The 20,761-nt window shown below is 39.2% G+C and overlaps 2 protein-coding genes across 2 annotated transcripts in view; both read right to left on the bottom strand.

The window, feature by feature from the left end:
* Positions 1 to 2,480: 2,480 nt before the first annotated feature.
* The window catches only part of LOC133980078 (latent-transforming growth factor beta-binding protein 4), a 49,160-nt gene continuing 30,879 nt past the window's right edge, over positions 2,481 to 20,761 (bottom strand). Inside the window, exons 22-32 of the mRNA XM_062418648.1 lie at positions 20,002 to 20,145; positions 17,973 to 18,209; positions 17,361 to 17,432; positions 16,980 to 17,108; positions 15,914 to 16,054; positions 14,991 to 15,143; positions 10,650 to 10,763; positions 10,362 to 10,545; positions 9,089 to 9,411; positions 7,434 to 7,586; positions 2,481 to 6,600 (exon numbers count right to left, since the gene is read on the bottom strand). Of these exons, the coding sequence (XP_062274632.1) occupies positions 6,458 to 6,600; positions 7,434 to 7,586; positions 9,089 to 9,411; positions 10,362 to 10,545; positions 10,650 to 10,763; positions 14,991 to 15,143; positions 15,914 to 16,054; positions 16,980 to 17,108; positions 17,361 to 17,432; positions 17,973 to 18,209; positions 20,002 to 20,145 (1,793 nt within the window). The 3' untranslated portion in view covers positions 2,481 to 6,457. The remainder of the gene's footprint in view (positions 6,601 to 7,433; positions 7,587 to 9,088; positions 9,412 to 10,361; positions 10,546 to 10,649; positions 10,764 to 14,990; positions 15,144 to 15,913; positions 16,055 to 16,979; positions 17,109 to 17,360; positions 17,433 to 17,972; positions 18,210 to 20,001; positions 20,146 to 20,761) is intronic.
* LOC133979997 (E3 ubiquitin/ISG15 ligase TRIM25-like) lies at positions 11,840 to 13,498 on the bottom strand. The gene has a single exon (XM_062418555.1). It carries the CDS (start codon positions 13,496 to 13,498, stop codon positions 11,840 to 11,842), a length of 1,659 nt encoding a protein of 552 aa, XP_062274539.1.

Below are 20,761 nucleotides of genomic sequence, written 5' to 3'. Positions count from 1 at the left end.
ATATGACAGTATATAACAGTATATAACAGTATATAACAGTACTGCAGTATTTTAGTGTCTGAAATACTTCAGATCAACACACTGAATCAGCACCAAGCCTGTCAACCCTTCTGCTTTTCTTTGTATCTCTCTGTACAACATACAGCAGTAACAGCTCATCTATATCTATTCTCATGAGCTGCAGACACATCTGGAACCAGCAGCTGAGAGACAGGACGTTATAGTTCATAAGTGTGGACGCTCACATCGTTATCTTTATAGTTATTATTATAGTTATTGTTCTTAGTGTGGACGACCCTTTAACTTTAATCAACCAAATTAATTCAAGCAGAAATTAGAAACTGATCATATTATATAGATTCTCATGTCTCATGTGTGATGGAGCACAATCAATCACTCAGGAATATAAATCCTGCTTTATCTCCCTTCATGCTTCATATTCTTCATTTCTACATTCGTCTATTTTAAAACAAGAGTGAGTCACACGAACCTGAACATGAAGCAAGATCGTTACCTCCAGACTATAAAACATGACGTGATGCAGGACTAACAACCTGACTTTCATTAGCAGAGTTAGTGACAACATCTGGAATAAACTTAACTTAACGATAAATTACGACAAGAAGTGTGAATATTAAAAATGAACGTAACTTTAACTTTAACATTAATGGATGAATTCTGTTCAGCAGCATGTTTGAGTCTGTTTTCATGTTTATTTGTAGATATAATTAGATGCATTTATTGTCTTTATGGTAGTGGAGTTCACACTCAGGATGTTGGAATGAGCTGCAGTGTGTGTGTGTGTGTGTGTGTGTGTGTGTGTGTGTGTGTGTGTGTGTGTGTGTGTGTGTGTGTGTGTGTGTGTGTGTGTGTGTGTAAACCTGCAGTGGCGTGAAAGTGAAAGCTGATATTCCGCTGGCTCACAGGTTCAGCCTCGGTACTCGGTGAACTCTTTAATCTCATTAATGCTGCCTGAGGGGGAGACAGAGTGTGTGTGAGGTGAGTGTGTGTGTGTGTGTGTGTGTATGTGTGTGGACAGATTAGCCTACAATGTAAAGTGGCTTAGACTCCTGGATCTACATGAACAGGGCAGGCATTAGGGTTATAGAGCCAGGTGGAGGATTTGAGGCGATCAGCATGCGAGTAACACCTGAAGTGACTCTGCAACAACAAACAGTGTATATACACACACACACACACACACACACACACACACACACACACACACACACACACACACACACACACACACACACACACACACACACACACACACCGGTTAGCAACATGCTAATGCAGAGGTGTAAACAAACAGCTGAGGATTCAACACCAGCTGATGTTAGAGGAGCCATAACTGTCAATTACCACCTTAAAACTGCTCTCATCAATACTTATATGAATTTAATTGTAATGACGTTTTACTACCAACTTTTATCAGCTGTGTTAAATTAGCTCCATGAGTTGTTTTAAACTCACCTCAGGATGTTGTAATGTTTCCACCTCACTCTTTAAATGAGAATATATAAAGTCTAAAATGTGTTAAACAGTACCAGTTAAAACTCTCATTTAAATGAATGTAGATGTGTTATAATATCTAATATCAATACTTTTAGATGTTTGTTAGATACTGATGAATTATTAAAGACAATAAATAGTCTCTTAGATTAAAGTAGAATAATAATTACCAACAGAAACCTATAATCACTATTTTATCTGTCTTGCCTCTGTGTGTGTCTCACTTCTTCCTGACCTGACTCTTTATCAGCTGAAGTCGGGATTCAAACCAACAACCAGCAATGTCTCTCTTCTCTTCTCCTCTGTCTCTCCTCCTCCTCTCCTCTCCCTCTCCTCCTCCTCTCCTCCTGTATCTCCTCCTGTCTCTCCTCTCCTTCGTCTCTCCCCTCCTCCTCTTCTATCTCTCCGCTCCTCCTCTTCTGTCTCTCCTCTCTCTCTCTCCTCTGTCTCTCCTCTCCTCTGCCTATCCTATCCTCTCTTCTTCTCCTCCTCCTCTCTCCTCTCTGTCTCTCTTCTCCTCTGTCTCTCCTCTTTCTCTCCTCTCCTCTGTCTCTCCTCTCTTCCGCCTCTCCTCTCCTGTCTCTATCTCTCCTCCTCCTCTCTTCGGTCTCTCTTCTCCTACTGTCTCTCCTCTCCTTCATCTCTCTTCTCCTCTGTCTCTCCTCTTTCTCTCCTCTCCTCTGTCTCTATCTCTCCTCCTCCTCTCCTCTGTCTCTCCTCTCCTTCATCTCTCTCCTCTCCTCCTCCTCTGTCTCTCCTCTCCTCTGTCTCTCCTCTCTTCCTCCTCTATCTCTCCTCTCCTCTCCTCTGTCTCTCCTCTCCTCTGTCTCTCCTCTCCTACATCTCTCTTCTTCTCCTCCTCTCCTCTGTCTCTCCTCTCCTGTCTCTCCTCTCCTCCTCCTCTGTCTCTCCTCTTCTCCTCCTACAGAACCAGACAGTCACAAACAACACAACACAGATGGATCTCAATAAAAGTGTGCAAATATATTTTCATCTCTTGTCATACAAACAACAACGATGATGATGATGATGATGATGATGATGATTCAGAAAAATGTGAATCATTAATCACATTTTTTTTTTTAAAACAACCAAAAAAACAAAAACGCACCAGAGACTGAAATTGAAACAATGTACAGAATAATAAGCGGTGGGCCGTCTCTGGCACATACAGTGCATGTTATACATCAAACTTCAGGTGCTGAGGAAGGAAATCACATCGCATTCAGCATTGTTAACTACATTATTAGAAAGTTTAAAATAATAATAATAATAATAATAAAAAAAACACAATAAACACACTCTCTTACAGTTTCAACAATAAGGATTACTGTGGGAAACAATGTGAATTATTATAATTATTATTATATATACACAATATGACTGAATACAGCTTCCAGTAACATTCAGAGAGAGGAAGCTGCACTGAAGTTTGTATTTATGTGCTGAAGAAAAAAAAGAAAAAGAAAAGCTTTTATGAATCTAACAACAAATGTAAAAAATACAGACATGTCAGTAATTCATCAACATTCAGTTTGTATAATAAAAACGGAGAAACTTATATTTTAACATGTTTTTCTTTCATTTTTTCTTGACTTAAGTGAAGATAAAATCATAGTGTTTAATTATTGAACTGTTCACATACACAGTGTTGATTATAAAACCTTTATCCAATCTAATGTGAGTCTGTCAGGATGAAGAAATACAGATTAAAAAAGACAAAAAGAAGCTTGAGTTGCCGACTGTAACGGGTCGAAAATATGTTTAAAAAAAAAAAATCTTATGACACCGTTTCCATTATTTCTCACGTTTTTTTTAAGGCTAGAAAGTCAATCACAGTAAATCCTAATTAATGATTCATCATTAAAACAGGGCCGTAGTTTCACTGTCGTCATTCACTAATTTACACGCATTTTAAATTGTGTAATTATACATTGAGGCAAAACTGATCAAATTAACTTCAAATAAATTCAATTACTATTTATTCAGCAGAATTAGCATCCAGGCCGTCACCACCGTCATTTTGGGAGATAAAATTGTCAAAATATAAAATTAAACAATTAAAATAATCAACTGGAGGGATTTTAGTCTCATCGCCTCAGTATTTACGCCTCTATGAGCTCAATTTATTTTTATGACTTTGAACGCTACTTTGACTTTTTGCGCTACTTTATGATTTTGTACGAAATTTGTGACTTTGTACGTTATCTTGACTATTTACGTTAATTAATGACTTTGTACGTAACTTAGATTTTGTACGTTACTTTATGATTTTGTACGTTATCTTGACTATTTACGTTACTTAATGACTTTGTACGTAACTTAGATTTTGTACGTTACTTTATGATTTTGTACGTTATCTTGACTATTTACGTTACTTAATGACTTTGTACGTAACTTAGATTTTGTACGTTACTTTATGATTTTGTACGTTATCTTGACTATTTACGTTAATTAATGACTTTGTACGTAACTTAGATTTTGTACGTTACTTTATGACTTTGTACGTTATCTTGACTATTTACGTTAATTAATGACTTTGTACGTAACTTAGATTTTGTACGTTACTTTATGACTTTGTACGTTACTTTTTTACTTTTTACGTTACTTTATGATTTTGGTACGTTAGCTCGTTTTATTTCTTAACGTAACGAAACTCCTTCAGTTTTTTAGCATACATAGTAAGTCAGAATATAAGTCAGATATCATCGCTGTATTAAATCTCAAGCTAATATCAAAACGTGGAATATGGTTGTAATTTAAGCTTTAGTTTAATTACTGTAATTGTTTTTACTTCACATATAATTCATTATTTAAGTCTGACAGTATTTTTGTTTTTACCTCATGCGGCACATCCTTCAAATCTTTGTTACATTAAACAGATTGCTGGTGTGTGAATAGTAACCTGGTGCTTTTTTTTTTGGTTATATTTAATGTTGTAAATATTACAATGAGCTCTTTCAGTGAGCGTCAGAGGAGGCGACGCAGAAATCTACAGTATAAGACGATGCTAACGTCTTTTCTCTGCCGTCACCCAGTTCAACCTGGTTAGTTTCCTTTAAAAATAAAAAAAAAAACAATAAAAAAAAAAACACACTCGACTTTCTTCTTCTACTGCACAACTTCACACATCTCTCTCTCTCCCGCTTCTGAAAATGACGTAACCAGACTTCTTTAATACACTATAAATGTGCAGGTAATGCCGCGGCTGGAAGAACGAACACATGAACTTTGGGCACAGCTTGGTACCCAGTGCAGTTGGCCTGGTTTCAACAACTGGACTGGTTCGGACTGGTTTCGTGACTGCTACATGATTTTATTCATCATTGTGTGTTTTGTATGTTGTTTTAACTCAATCTGCACATTTTAATCGCTCTTTACGTACGACTTCTACGCTCACAGTGTACGATCGACCGGTAGCTGCTTACACTGTTTTTATACTGGAAGAAGTCAAAGAACAGCTGCTATAGTGAACTCTACGTAGACCGGATCCAGAATCAACTGAACAGTAAATCTAAAGTGGATTTAGTGTAAAAGTTCGTCTTTATGGATTCAGGGCTTTTGGACGAGCTGTCGAACCCTGCGTGGTGAAGTTTATTCTAAAGTCGTTTGTTCCTGTCGAGTCGAGTCGCTTAAAGTCAAACTGAAATTAAAATACATTTTTGCTAAGAATTAAGTAAATATATCTTTAGTGTCTGACCTATACTTATTATGTATTTATTTGGTCATAATTGTAATTAACAAAAAGAGGAAATGTAAGCTTTATTTATTTTTCTGCAGTGATAGCGCCCCCTGCTGCCTAGCCTGCTTCCAGGAAGGGAACATTTTTGGTTTAGACTGAAGTCGTTTGTCGTTCTTTAGTCACATCTGTCCCATAACTCTGTACGTTACTCTGTACGTTACTCTGTACGTTATTCTGTACGCTACTCTGTAAGTTACTTCGTGACTCTGTACATTCGTTGTAACTTTTTGTATGTTAGTTTGTTACTTACCGTTTTCTCTAATCTGTACGTTACTTTATGTCGCTGTATGTTACTTTATGGTTTTGTACTTTACTTTGTGGTTTTGTACGTTATTTTATGATTTAGTACGTTACTTTATGACGTACATTAGGATTTTGTACGTTACTTCGTACGTTACTTTATGGTTTTGTACGTTATTTTATGTTCTTGTACGTTACTTTATGACTATTTTAACATTACTTTGTGCGTTACATTGTGCGTTACATTGTACGTTACTTTGTACGTTACTTTGTACGTTACTTTGTGTCTTTGTACGTTACTTTGTACGTTATTTTGTGGCTCTGTACATTCATTCATTCATGTCATGTGTTGCAGTGACAGAACAACTCGTTGAAATAACGTCAAGACAAAGTAACGCTGAGTGGGATTCAGTGCTAACGTTAGCAAGCTGGGCTAACAAGCTTTCACTTCCTGTATGAAATGTAACGTTGTACAGGGACAGATGATTAAATCACTAATAAAACATAACTGTTGCTACGTGGGCTTGTGAAAACATTATTATTGATGCCTCAGTCAGTAATACACCACAGACATTAATGGGGCATCTCATAGCAATGCCAGTAAATGTTAGTCAGCTGTTACCATGGGAACAGCCCACAGAGGCTTAAAGCTTAGACACTGTTTCCATAACAATGTCTAATAAATGTTGTATCCTCTTGAAATATATGCAGAATTATTAATATCATTGTTTCTTTGCACAAAACAAATATATATGTAGGATTTAAATTTCAGTTTGACTTCAATCAGGCGTGAACTGGTGTAACCTTTGTGTTGTTTAACCAGTTTAACCAGTTTCACACCATCTACTGAGTATTTTAGGCCAGTACATCTTAGCCTGGTCAAGTCGAGTTTGTCTAATCTAGTCCTGTAGTAAAACCCAAGCTAGTTTAGTCCCGTCCAGTCTCCGGTCCGGTCTGGTTCTACGCAGCCACACAGTGATTGGGTCTGCGGGACATGATGTATCCTCTCCTGCAGACGCAGCGGAAAGATCCTTCAGTGTTCACACAGCGAGCATTCACACACGGGAACTCCACGCTGGCGCTGTCCTCACACTCGTTTACATCTGCAAACACAATTAATTCATTATGTAAAAACTGGGTTTATAATCCTCAACGCATTATTAAAAGGAGGAAATGATAATAATTTGTTTATAGTCTCAGCATAAACTGTCTGAATACTGAGATTATTGTAGTTATTTTGTTGATATCTGAAGTCATTTACATTTGATTTAATCAAAGTAAACACACTGTACTCTAACTGCATTGTTTTTATAAGCTTATCATGTTTTTAAATGTCAATGTAACAAAAAATATATAGTGTTAAAATAAAGTATGAAGCAGCATAAAATGGAAATACTCAAGTATAAGTACTTTGAAATTGTACCCAATAATAATAATGATAATTAACTTATTAAACTAGTTATAGAGCATCTTTCATACAAGGGATGTAACTCAAAGTGCTTTACAGAGAAAAATAAAAATACAATAAAACACAAACAAATAAATATTAGACATATAATAATAATAAGTTAAAATGACACTAATTAAAAGCCAGATTAAATAAATAACCTATAAGTGTGGTTCTTGACTAAATAGATAAAACAAATAAATACAAAAATAGAGCCCAAAGACTCTTTTCCAACATGTTTTCAATCTGCTTGTGAAATCTTGATATTAAAAAAACTAAACTTTATACAATATTTGAAACAAAATCCTAAAATTCGGAAAAAATGAAGCACGAAAAACAAAGAATAAATTTGAGCCATAACAAAGAAACTTCATATTTTAAGTGTTTAATATAAACTTTCATTTTAACTCTTTTATTTTAATAATAATCCCTCACATTATGACTAAAAGTCTGACAGGGCATGCAGAGGTGAGTGAGCGCGGTCCGTACCTATACATGTCATGGAGGTCATGTCCAGCTCGTAACCTTGGTAACAGTCACAGGTGTAACCCTCGGCGACGCGGATGCACCTGCCGTTCTCGCAGCCGTGCAGTATCCCACAATCGTCTGCGGTGCTCAGGCCGGCGTAGGACTCGTAGCGCCCTGAAAGACAAGAGACTCCAGACGTTAATCAAACTCTGACTTTGAGATTTAACTTCACAGAAAGTATTAATTAATCAGAAGCTAAAAAAACCCCCACAAGACATTAATATATAACACAGAGCCTGACCGATATATCACAGATATACCGATGTTTTAAGTTATATAGGGAGCATCTAATGTATATTTTATCCTTTTACTAATTCAAGTTAAATATAAATGTACATGTTTTTTTGGTATTTAGTTAAATTCCCAGTGAAGATAGATGATGTCATTTTATACAATAAAGCTTATAGACAAACTGTAAAATGTAGTGTTTAGTGTTTGATAACTACATTTAAGGAATCAATGCAAAAAAGTATGTTCATGTATATTTTCTATATATATATAAAATGATTGTGTGATATAATGATATCAGATTTTTTTATCATCCCCATAAATCCAGTATCTGTCGGGCCCTAATTTACAACTTTGGAAAACTATCAATCATTTTATCCTTTTATCTTTCACAGCTACTGAATAAACATTAAATATATAATAACTACAATAACATTTAAACACATGGATCTGTGGTGGATAATACAATCATCAGTTTTATATCATATTCTGATGTTTCAGGATGTTTATCTGTGAATGGGCCAGATGCAAGAATGTTAGGGCTGGGTGATATGGATAAAATCAAATATCACCATAGTTTTGACTGAATACCTCGATATCGATATCGCAACGATATTGTAGGGATGAATATCGGAAATATTTACACAATGTGATTTCTGATAAATCCTCATCAGTAATGTGGGTGTAATGACAAAGTGGGTAAAAGGCAAATAAAACAACAGCTAGAACAATCTGGTAAGTTCAGAAAATTAAAATTACCTTTAAAACCAGGAAGAGACTCTTATGCCACATAATGATATTACAATATGCCAAACTAGCCAGTCAGTTAAACATAGGGAGGCAGAATAATGGCAAAGGGGGGGAAAAGGCAAATAACAACAGCTAGAACACCAGGGAAAAACACCTATGCTATATCACGATATTACAATATCCAAATTCTAAGATTCTAAGATTCTCGTATGCATGGTTTAACCCTTGCATACTGCTCATATTCTGACTCATAATTAGTCTCTACACCAATTCACATTCATAAATGATCCATTAGTCATTAATACATATTTATAAATCCTTTTATTTGATTAATCGTATGGAAAAAAGGCATTCACAATGAATATTTTATGGTCCAGGACAAGATTTTGTAGAATATGATGAATACAACAATATGTTTGAATGCTGAAAATGCTTAAAAAAAGATGCATTTTATTACCATTTTCATATACTGTGGGTCACATTAGTAAAAGTCCTGCTAAAAGTAATGTGTATATGATGTTGTTAAAGCTCTGAAATGTAAAAACGGGTCAAATTTGACCATGAACAGTGTGTTAGGGTTAAGAAAGAATCTGTGCGTACGAGTGCTTCTTGCATCATTGAAACTATCTGAAACTCACTCTCAAAGACTCTCCTCGGCGCTCCCTCTCCTCCTCCTCCTCCTCCTCCTCCTCCTCCTCCTCCTCCTCCTCCTCTCGTCTCAGTGAAGGGAGGGAAAGGCGGACCGGGCCTCCACGGCTCCTCCTCTTCCTCCTCCTGGTCCTCGTAGGAGTCTCCAGCCAGCGGGGCCAGGCTCAGAGGAGGACCGTCGGGCCTGGACGGAGGAGGGGGCCGAGCACCGAAGCCTGTCTCTGCTCGGGGGTCCGGGGGCAGGCGGAAGGAGGGAGGTCTGGGTGGGGAGCCGTCGGGGGGGCTGTAGTCTCCTTCAGAGTAGTAACCAGTACTGTGAACAGGGACAAACACACAAACTATCATCTATTGATCATGCTATGATGGGACAACTTGTGCAACATTGTTTTCAAGCTGCTTTTAAATGATTGTGTACGTGTGTGTATTTGTGTATTTATTACTGTCTATTTTTTATATTCAGACACGGCACAGCAAATTTCGTTATACTTTTGTGCAATGACAATAAAGTCTGTTCTATTGATTGTTTCCTTGAAGCTTTTAGAGGCTGTTAAAGGTTGTTTAATGTTGGTTCAGGCTTGTTAGGAGAGAGTAAAGTGATCGAATCAGGTTTAAAGTCTTTATTTTTCTTCACGTTCAGATTCAAACCAACAAATAATTCATCTACTAACAAGTTATTGATATATATTATTCCTCCGTACTGTTAGAAACACATCTGTGAGTCACACCTCTGTACCGGGTCACATGTTCCTTCATCAACAAACACACACACACACACACACACACACACACACACACACCATCCTGCTGCTAGTAAAAACTAAATATATGGACTAACTTTATATATTTTAAATAACATTCTCAGCTTGTTAGTGTAACGTGTGTCGTGATGTTAACTAAGTTTTCAAACTGATTAAAATGACTATTAAATTAATTTAATGGAAAACATGAATATGAATGTGTGAATCTTTCATATCTGAACATCTGAAACAAGTCACAAATAATATTTTACTATTTTTTTACTACTATTGTTTTTATTGCTTTTAAACTGACTTATTATTATTTATTGTTCTTTATTCTTTTTTTAATTGACACTCTTTTATTTTTTACTGTCCACTTTGCTTTGCTTTAATAAAGGAATATCTCTAGAATAAAGGATGTGAATCTAAAAACTGAGGGATGATTTGGAGAATAAAACATAAATCTGGTTAATTTCGTCGTTAAGTGTCGTTAAATAAAGATGGAGACTGTGATGTTGGTGCTCACCCGTACTCCGACCTGCCGTAGGACCCGTCAGGCAGGCTGAAGGTGGCAGGCGTCCTCCCTCTGAAGCCAGACCTGCTGCCCCCTGCTGGAGAGTAATCGTCATAGTCCAGGCGGCTGAAGTCTCTGCCGGGAAGAACAGCTGGAGGGAAGGAGTCCGGACCGTAGGGAGGGAAGTACGGAAGAGCTGCAGAGGAGGAGGAGGAGGAGGAGGAGGAGGAGGAGAGGTAAATGATATGAAAAAGGTTACTGAGGCTGAAATAAAGAGGGAAAAAAGTACAGATACTACACCTCCTCCTCCTCCTCGTCCAGCTCCTGGTCTCAATCCTGTTTCTGATCCTGCTGCGTCTGGAAACCTCTCCGGATACAAAGGAGGGAACGAACTGCACAGGCTGGCGTAGTCCTCTGCAGACACACACACACACACACACACACACACACACACGCACACACACACGCACACACACAGAATATACATGAATAAGGAATACATACACTGTGATTTTTTAATCTAATGTCGACTTTCTGCTGCACTCTGAGGACAGATTCTGATAAATGCGCCTTTTATTTGAATAAAGGTACCAGAACAGCAATGTAAAAATACTCTATTACAATTAAAAGTTCTGCATTTTAAATCCTACATTAGTATTAAAAAGTATCTTCATGTAGTTAAAGCAGTAAATGTATTACAGTATTATGAGTGATGTAGTATGCAGTATTACAGTAAAAGTACTGCAGTATTATGAGTGATGTAGTATGCAGTATTACAGTAAAAGTACTGCAGTATTATGAGTGATGTAGTATGCAGTATTACAGTAAAAGTACTGCAGTATTATGAGTGATGTAGTATGCAGTATTACAGTTAAAGTACTGCAGTATTATGAGTGATGTAGTATGCAGTATTACAGTAAAAGAAGAAAACACTTTGATCACTGTTGATAAAAATCCTGTTTATTGATTATTGAAGCTTCAGATTGTTCACACATCCAATCAGTAAAGTGTGATCAATGATTTCATGTTCAGATTGACTTCATCCACACAGTCAGTTAGTTTAACCCAGAATGTCAGCTATGTACAAGAACATCATTAATGATTATTATCATGATCATTACAGTTTGATTGAACATTTCTTTATGAATTTACAAAGTGATGAGAACAAAATATCTGTGATGAAGGAAGTTCTGCTGTTTTCTCTGTTTAAGAAACAACAGACACAAATACATCAATACAGACATGAAACTAACATTTAGAACAAAGAGAAGTTAAAAACATGGTGATGAGCAGTGAGAGCCTCCATGGATAAAAACACACAGGAAAAAGTCACATTTAAAGAAACTGAACATATTAATGAAACATAAAGTAAACAAAGTGTTGAATATCACTATTAGCATGTCAGCTGATCTCTGAGCAGCTCAGAAACATGGAGACAAAAACATGAAGAATTACAACATCTGACACATGAAGTCTGAAATGACTTCTGTCTATTTCACTTTACACAACTCAGCTGTGGATATATAACCAACCCAAAGTCCAGCATAGAGAGGCTGAGTGAATGTGGTCTGGACTCTGTGGAGGAGAGTCATGGTTTCAGAGACGCTGTAGAAGGACAGAATACCTGCTCTGTGATCCAGGTACACTCCGACTCTGGAGGAACCAGGACCTGAGACGGTAGTTGAGATGTTGTTGAAGCAAAATACATAACCGTTAGGGTAACAAACTAAAGACCAAGATTTGTCATTACGTCCAAATATAGATTCATATCCTGCTCTGCTGATATTCTTGTATGCAACTGCTACATAAACTTCTCGTCTCCACTCCACCTCCCAGTAACAACGTCCAGTCAGACTCTCTCTACTCAGGACCTGAAGATAATTAGTGAATCTGTCTGTGTGACTAGAATAAGACTGTTGTTGTTTAGTATATTCTACTTTTCTGTTCCCATCAGATAATAACAGCCGTGTGTTTGCTGTGTTTGGATCCAGAGTGATTTCACGTGAATATTTTAAGAACTCAGCTCTGGTCTTGGGTTCTGGTTCTGATGGTAAAACGTCCACTTCAGTCACTGCCAGTGAGATGTTTGTCCATTTGTCCCTCAGGATGTCCTGTAGTTTATCTCTGAGCTCTGACACAGCTGCTGTCACATCCTCAAAGTATCTCAGAGGACGGATATTGATGCTGGATGAGTCTGTAGGTTCACTGAGTTGTGACACTGAGGGGTAGTTGTGTAGAAACTGGTTGTGATCCTCTGTGTGTGAGAGCTGCTTCAGTTCAGCGTCCTTCCTCTTCAGCTCAGTGATCTCCTGCTGCAGCTTCTCCTGAAGCTCTTTGACTCGACTCACTTCAGTTTCCTGCTGGGATCTGATCTGCTGCTTCACATCAGAGCTTCTTTTCTGGAGGAGACGGATCAGCTGAGTGAAGATCTTCTCACTGTCCTCCACTGCTTTATCAGCAGAGAGACTGACGGCCTCCACCTCCTGTTGGAGCAGCTTCACATCTTTCTCTCTGTCCTGGATTCTCTGCTGGATGTTTAGTCGACTCACCTCGAGCTCTCTCTGCCTCTCAGTCCTTTCTGCTGCAGCTGGGACTGTGTCGTGGCCTTTATGATCCTCCATAGTGCACAGATAACAGATACACTTCTTATCTGTACGGCAGAATATCTTCATCACCTCATCATGACGAGAGCAGATGTTCTCCTGGAGCTTCTTGGAGGGCTCCACCAGCTTGTGTTTCTTTAATGGAGGTGATTCATAGTGAGACTGGAGGTGATTCTCACAGTAAGAGGCCAGACACACCAGACAGGACTTGAAGGCTTTCAGCTTCCTCCCAGTGCAGACATCACAGGCCACATCTTCAGGTCCAGCATAGCAGTGATCAGCAGGAGCAGCTTGGAGTCCAGTCTTCTTCAGCTGCTCCACTAAAGCTGCTAACATGGTGTTTTTCTTCAGGACAGGCCTCGGTGTGAAGGCCTCTCTGCACTGAGGGCAGCTGTAGATCTTCCTCTGATCCTCTCCATCCCAGAATCCTTTAATACAGCTCATACAGTAGCTGTGTCCACAGGGAATAGTCACCGGATCCTTCAGTAGATCCAGACAGATCGAACAGCTGAGTGTTTCTCGGTCCAGCTGATCTTTCTGCGCCATTTCAGCTCTCAGAGGCAACGAGTGTTTGAGTTTCACTTTCTATTTGATCATGTGATTCAGTCATGAATGCAGCCTGACAGCTCTGTGCTGCGTCACATGTTGGTTACACCCATCTACAACCTGTAGACCTGAAGGGAGAGAACAAGGAACTCTGATCCCAGAGTGGAGCTTGTTGTGTTTAAAGAACAGGGACGGTTATCAGGACGAGGAGCCGCACTGTGGATTCAAACTGTGTTTCCTCATTTACAGTAAAGTCTCAGTTAAAAGCTGCTCAACATTTAACTTTACTGCTATGTACAAATACTCCATTACAAGTAAAAGTACTGCATGAAAAACCCTCCTACAGTAAAAGTACTGCAGTATTATGAGCGATGTAGTATGCAGTATTACAGTAAAAGTACTGCAGTATTATGAGTGATGTAGTATGCAGTATTACAGTAAAAGTACTGCAGTATTATGAGTGATGTAGTATGCAGTATTACAGTAAAGTACTGCAGTATTATAGTGATGTAGTATGCAGTATTACAGTAAAAGTACTGCAGTATTATAGTGATGTAGTATGCAGTATTACAGTAAAAGTACTGCAGTATTATGAGTGATGTAGTATGCAGTATTACAGTAAAAGTACTGCAGTATTATAGTGATGTAGTATGCAGTATTACAGTAAAAGTACTGCAGTATTATGAGCGATGTAGTATGCAGTATTACAGTAAAAGTACTGCAGTATTATAGTGATGTAGTATGCAGTATTACAGTAAAAGTACTGCAGTATTATGAGCGATGTAGTATGCAGTATTACAGTAAAAGTACTGCAGTATTATGAGCGATGTAGTATGCAGTATTACAGTAAAAGTACTGCAGTATTATGAGTGATGTAGTATGCAGTATTACAGTAAAAGTACTGCAGTATTATGAGTGATGTAGTATGCAGTATTACAGTAAAAGTACTGCAGTATTATGAGTGATGTAGTATGCAGTATTACAGTAAAAGTACTGCAGTATTATGAGTGATGTAGTATGCAGTATTACAGTAAAAGTACTGCAGTATTATAGTGATGTAGTATGCAGTATTACAGTAAAAGTAGTGTTTTGGTCCTCTGACTGATATATTATTATTATGACATCATTAGATTATTAATAGTGAAGCATCAGTGTTAGAGCAGCATGTTACTGTTGTAGCTGCTGGAGGTGGAGCTAGTTTACACTACTTTATATACAGTTAGCTAGTTTAGTCCAGTGGTTCCCAACCTAGGGGTGGGGCCCCTCCAAAGGGTCAGCAGATAAATGTGAGGGGTGGTGAGATGATTAATGGGAGAGGAAAGAAGAAAAACTGAGTTCTGATACACAAATGTGTTTTCAGTTTTTGGACTTTTTCTCTAATCTTTGAAATTAAACCATGTGAGAAGTTTAGAGGGAAACAAGACGAGGAGACACGACTACACACTAATGTTTAGTACTTGTGTGTGTGTGTGTGTGTGTGTGTTTTACTTACCGGTGTCGGGGGGGGGGCACAGAGCACACTCAAACCCCCAGCCCTCCCCGTACAGACAGCAGCAGTCGATGTAGGTGACCTGAGCTCCCAGCGGACTCTGACACATGAGGTCTGCGTCGGAGATGAACTGCCAGCAGACTGACAGGTTCTCATCTGCAGGAGGCCGTCAATAATCACACAAATCAGCTTTAACTTCATCTATACAACACAGATTTGACTAATAAAACTACATGGTTGATACGTTTTTAAGGAGTAGTTTGTACTTTTGTTAAATAAGTTCATTGTCTTAATGCTGAACATTAGGTGTATTAAATATTAAATATAAAGCTGGCTTCCTCTAAAACTCTCAAAGTATCATGTTATATCTCAAGTCTTTCATCTGTACAAATACTGACAGTTTGACAGTTTAAAATGGAAAATTGTCCTTTAAATATTTCTGTAAAAGAAGAGGATGAAAAGTGGAAGATAAATGATAAAGAGACAAAAGAGAGGAGGAGGAATGAAGAGGAAAGAGAAGGAAGGAGGTGAAAAACTATTAAAGCAGAAGAGGAGAGGAGAAGGAGGAGCAGAGGACATGAAGAAGAAGACGAGGATGGAGGGATGGAGGGATGAAGGGATGGATGGATGAAGGTTTGGAGGGATGAAAAGATGGAGGGATGGAAGGATGGATGGATGAAGGGATGGAGGGATGGAGGGATGAAGGGATGGAAGGCTGGAGGTATGGATGGATGGAGGGATGACGGGATGGAAGGATGGAGGGATTGATGGATGAAGGGATGGAAGGATGGAGGTATGGATGGATGGAGGGATGACGGGATGGAAGGATGGAGGGATTGATGGATGAAGGGATGGAAGGATGGAGGTATGGATGGATGGAGGTATGGATGGATGGAGGGATGGAGGGATGGAGGGAGGTGTCTTACCCACAGTGAGGTGGGAGGAGTTGACACAGTTTCGTTGTGTGTCGTCGAGAACCAGAGGAGGCGCACAGCTGCAGTAATACGAACCAACTGTGTTCACACACACTCCTCCTACACAACTCTCCTCCTCACACTCATCATGATCTGAGAGAAAGAGAGAGAGAGAGAGAGAGAGAGAGAGAGAGAGAGAGAGAGAGACACACTGTACAGTCACAAAGTCTAGGATAGTTGTTAGTATTTCATAGTCTCATAGTGTGTGTGTGTGTGTGTGTGTTTGTGTGTCTGTTACTGTGTGTGTGTGTGTTCTTCTATCCTGGTGGGGACCACAAATTGAATTATCACTCACCCCGTGGGGACCGACTCCTTGTCCCCATCGGGCACAAGCATTGGAATCAATAGCAAACAGCCTCCAGATAGGCTTTGAAAAAAAAAAAAAAAGGTCCCCACAGAGCAGGTCTTCCTGACTTTGTGTGAACCCCAGAGGTCACACACGGTACTACAGTGAGGGGATTTCCCCGGTGGGGACCTTTTCCTGACAAAGTATGTAAGTGTGTATATTAGCTTTGTATCAGCCTATTAACTTAGCAAATAGCCCCCTGGCATTCTGGATTATTTAATGCAGTGTTAATGGTTAGGGTTAGGGTTTCAATCCAACATTTGTTCAAATACTTGTCATGAATTGTGCCGTGGCCAACAGTGATAGTAATTGTATGCTAATAGACGTTAGAATTACGGGTCCCCACGAGGCGGGCAAAATTCAGGTTTAAAATGTATGTGAGAGTTATTGATATTTCAAGTCATTGTTATGATGAATTTAGCAGTTAGAATTACGTCTCTAGACCCTTTAGAAAGGGTGGAACCCAGTCAGGGGTCCCCACAGGGTAATAAAAACGACTATGTGTGTGTTATCTGACTGTGAGTGTGTGTCTGTGTCAGTGTGTTATTTGGTTGTGTGTGTTATTTGGTTATGTGTGTGTGTGTTATCTGACTATGTGTGTGTGTGTGTGTGTGTGTGCACGTGTGTGTGTGTGTGTGTGTGTGTGTGTGTGTGTGTGTGTGTGTTACGTACCCACACACTCCAGCAGTGTGCCGTTATAGACGTATCCACTGGAGCAGTAGCAGTTGTATCCGGGGATGTTATTAACACACACGCCGTTCTTACAAACCTCTGGATGGAAACGCTTACACTCGTCCACATCTGGAAGAAAATACACATTTACATATTTAAAACTACTTTAAATTCAACTTTATTACAACATTTGCCTCAAACTTCCAGGTCAAATCATGATCGTGATTTGCATGTGTCAGTTTGGACGTTTCTGTAAATATGAATCAGTGTTTAAAGGCAGGCAGTGTGTGTGTGTGTGTGTGTGTGTGTGTGTGTGTGTGTGTGTGTGTGTGTGTGTGTGTGTGTGTGTGTGTGTGTGTGTGTGTGTGTGCGCATGTGTACCTCTGTAGCTGAAGGCTCCTGCTGCTGTGGTCACATATCCTCTCCCACTGGGACACAGAGACAGAAACTCGGCTGCAAACAAACAGACACATTGTTTAACTTTAAAGTGAGAAACAGAGTTCAGAGGAAACACGATGACATCAGTCTGAACTAAATGCTTCAACACTGATTTCTCCTGCTGAGATCAGATGGAAGACGTGGGGGGGGCAGGTGTAGTATATTACCTGTATGTGGGGGGGGGGCAGGTGTAGTATATTACCTGTATGTGGGGGGGGGCAGGTGTAGTATATTACCTGTATGTGGGGGGGGGCAGGTGTTATGTATAGTGTGTATTACCTGTGTGTGTGTGTGGGGGGGGGGCAGGTGTAGTATATTACCTGTATGTGGGGGGGGGGGGCAGGTCTAGTATATTACCTGTGTGTGTGGGGGGGGGCAGGTGTAGTATATTACCTGTGTGTGGGGGGGGCAGGTGTAGTATATTACCTGTATGTGGGGGGGGGCAGGTGTTGTATATCACCTGTGTGGGGGGGCAGGTGTAGTATATTACCTGTGTGTGGGGGGGGGGCAGGTGTTGTATATCACCTGTGTGGGGGGGCAGGTGTAGTATATTACCTGTGTGTGGGGGGGGGCAGGTGTTGTACTGGCAGCCCAGCCCCCAGCCCTCTCCCACAGTGCAGCAGCACTCCTGCTGGCTGGTGTTAGTAGCCAGCAGGCTGCAGGTTCCTCTCTCTGCCAGGTTGTAGTAACACTCTCTCAGCTCTCCGGGCTGCAGCGGGGGGAGGGGGGGCAGATCCACCGCGCTGAACGGGAAGGAGGAGGAGGGGGGGGGGTAGACGGGGGCAGCTTCATCTGTACGGAACAGGGAGGGCAAACATGAGTCCCGAGGGCCAGAACAGGCCCGCAGAGGGGTCCAATCCGGCCCACTTTCCTTCCTGTCTTCTTCTCCTTCTTCCTTTCTTTCTTCCTTTCTTCCATCTTTCCTTCCTTCCATCCTGTCCTCTTTTCCTTCCTTCCTTCTTACCTTCCATCTTTCCTTCCTGTCCTTTCTTTCCTTCTTCCATCTTTCCTTCCTTCCATCTTTCCTTTCTGTCCTCTTTTCCTTCCTTCCATCTTTCCTTCCTGTCCTTTCTTTCTTTCTTCCATCTGTCCCTTCCTGTCATCCTTTCCTTCCTTCCGTCTTTCTTTTCTATCCTCTTTTCCTTCTTTCTTTCACCTGTCCCTTCCATCTTTCCTTCTTGTGTCCTTTTCCTTCCTTCCTTCCTTCCTTCCTTCCTTCCTTCCTATCTTTCTTTCTTCCATCTTTCCTTCCTGTCCTCTTTTCCTTCTTTCTTTCTTTCTTTCCTTTTTTCTTTCATCCATCCTTTCCAATTCAAACATAAAATGCTTTGAGACATTTAAATATGATTAAAAAATGTTGAAAATAAAAGTTAAACTAGGATAAAGAGATTAAACAAGAGGATAAAATGTTACAGTTTAGTGAAAGATATTAAACCCTAAAATTAACTATCATTATTAAGAGTTTAGTTGTTCTTGATTTAACTGTAGAGTTTGTTTTCCCGACGGTACTTGAACACAACACTGTTTTTATTTCTCCTGTCGGCAGTAAAAAGGTGATTTAAAAATCCCAAACTGAACTTTTCGTGCTGTGTAAACCTTATAAAACTTTAGAAAAACAATGAAACACACAACTCCAGCTGGACTTTATATCTTCTCTCTGATCGTTTTTAAACATCAATAAAAAAAAAACTAATACGCAGCAGAGATGTTTGTCATTAATCTGGATTTTTCTTGATTCTGCCGTCGGTTTATGAGCTGCTTCTCACACTCGTTCAGTTTACTGACAGAAACAAAAAACGTGTAAATAAAAGCGAAATTTAAAGCAGCTTTAAAACAGAGGGATGATCACAGAGAGCAGGAGGACACACACACACACACACACACACACACACACATATACACATACTTACATCTATAATAGTAATAATAATAAGGAAGACGACAAGAACAGACAAAAAAAACAGAAAAGAAGACAAACAAATATCTAATATATCTAATTTGTGCTGTTAAGTTGTAGTTTAGTTATTCAAATAAACACAATGCAAACCTGTTGTTGTTTTCCTCAGCAATTAACTAGTTAAACTTAGATAATCACTTGTCTAGTATTAGGGCCAGGCAATACAATTTTTTAAAAAGCCAGGCAAGAAAAAAAGGCCAAAAAAAAGAAGTCCGGCACAAGAAAAAAAAAAGCGGGGCAAAAAAAAGAAAAAGAAGATGAAATCGACTTACTGCGGAGGCTTGACCACAGCACCGCAGGATCAAACCAAGTTAGCAGAGCGACTGACTGCCAGCAGCTGGAGTGTGAAGGTGATTTTCTGAAGTGGTGCAACTGTATTCATAACTGATAAATGTATCATATCAATAACGTAAACTCTATTTATTCTCTTCTGGGTTTTTTTTTTTGTGCCTGGCCCTAATACTCCCTCGTACTTTTCTTTGTTTCAGAGCTGAAATATAGACATTAATTGTTTTTTGATGGTTTATGAACTGGTAAAACATTTCTTTCCCATGCTTAGTGGGTGTGTCATCACCATTCATATCTGTATGTGTGTGTGTGTGTGTGTGTGTGTGTGTGTGTGTGTACCTGGTGGTGCAGTGTTGACACACTCCCTGGTGTCGGTGTCGAACTCGTCCCCTCGTCTGTCACACTCACACATGAAGGATCCCTCCACGTTCTCACAGCGAGCCGAACCACACACACCTGGCATAGTCACACACTCGTCCTCATCTGAGACACACACACACACACACACACACACACACACACACACACACACACACACACTGAATCAGTCTATCTCAGTATGAAAGCAGGTTGCTGCTCTGCTGTGCTGTCACCTGAACAGCAGGGGGCGCATTCATATTAAATATATAAAAGAAGTATTTTCATTTGTGAAATTAATTTTCTGAATATGATTTTTTTCTGTAATAAAAACATAAATGTATAAAGATAAGAAAGAAAGCTTTGTGTTACTGGACTGTTTCTCTCAATCAGCATCTAAACATACTTCTATAAGTTTATTATGGTTTGACTCTGTTTCTGTGGATGACGTCATGTTTAATCTCCACAGTGATTGGTTGATTGGCTGTTAAATTAAACAATGAATATAAAGATATAGAGATAGATTTTTTACAGTTTATTTGATATTTTTAAAAGTTTATTTGTAATTTTTTTTACAGTTTATTTGTAATATATTTTTGTTTATTTGTGATATTTTTACAGTACATTTTTGATATTTTTAAGTTTATTTGTGAACATTTTAAAAGTTTATTTGTAATATCTTTTACAGTTTATTTGATATTTGTAACAGTTTATCTGAGGAGACAAACTTTATTATTTTAGT

Source organism: Scomber scombrus, chromosome 5 (genome assembly GCF_963691925.1).
Source record: "Scomber scombrus chromosome 5, fScoSco1.1, whole genome shotgun sequence".
Classification (NCBI taxonomy): domain Eukaryota; kingdom Metazoa; phylum Chordata; class Actinopteri; order Scombriformes; family Scombridae; genus Scomber; species Scomber scombrus.
This window is presented reverse-complemented; position numbering and strand designations above follow the sequence as displayed.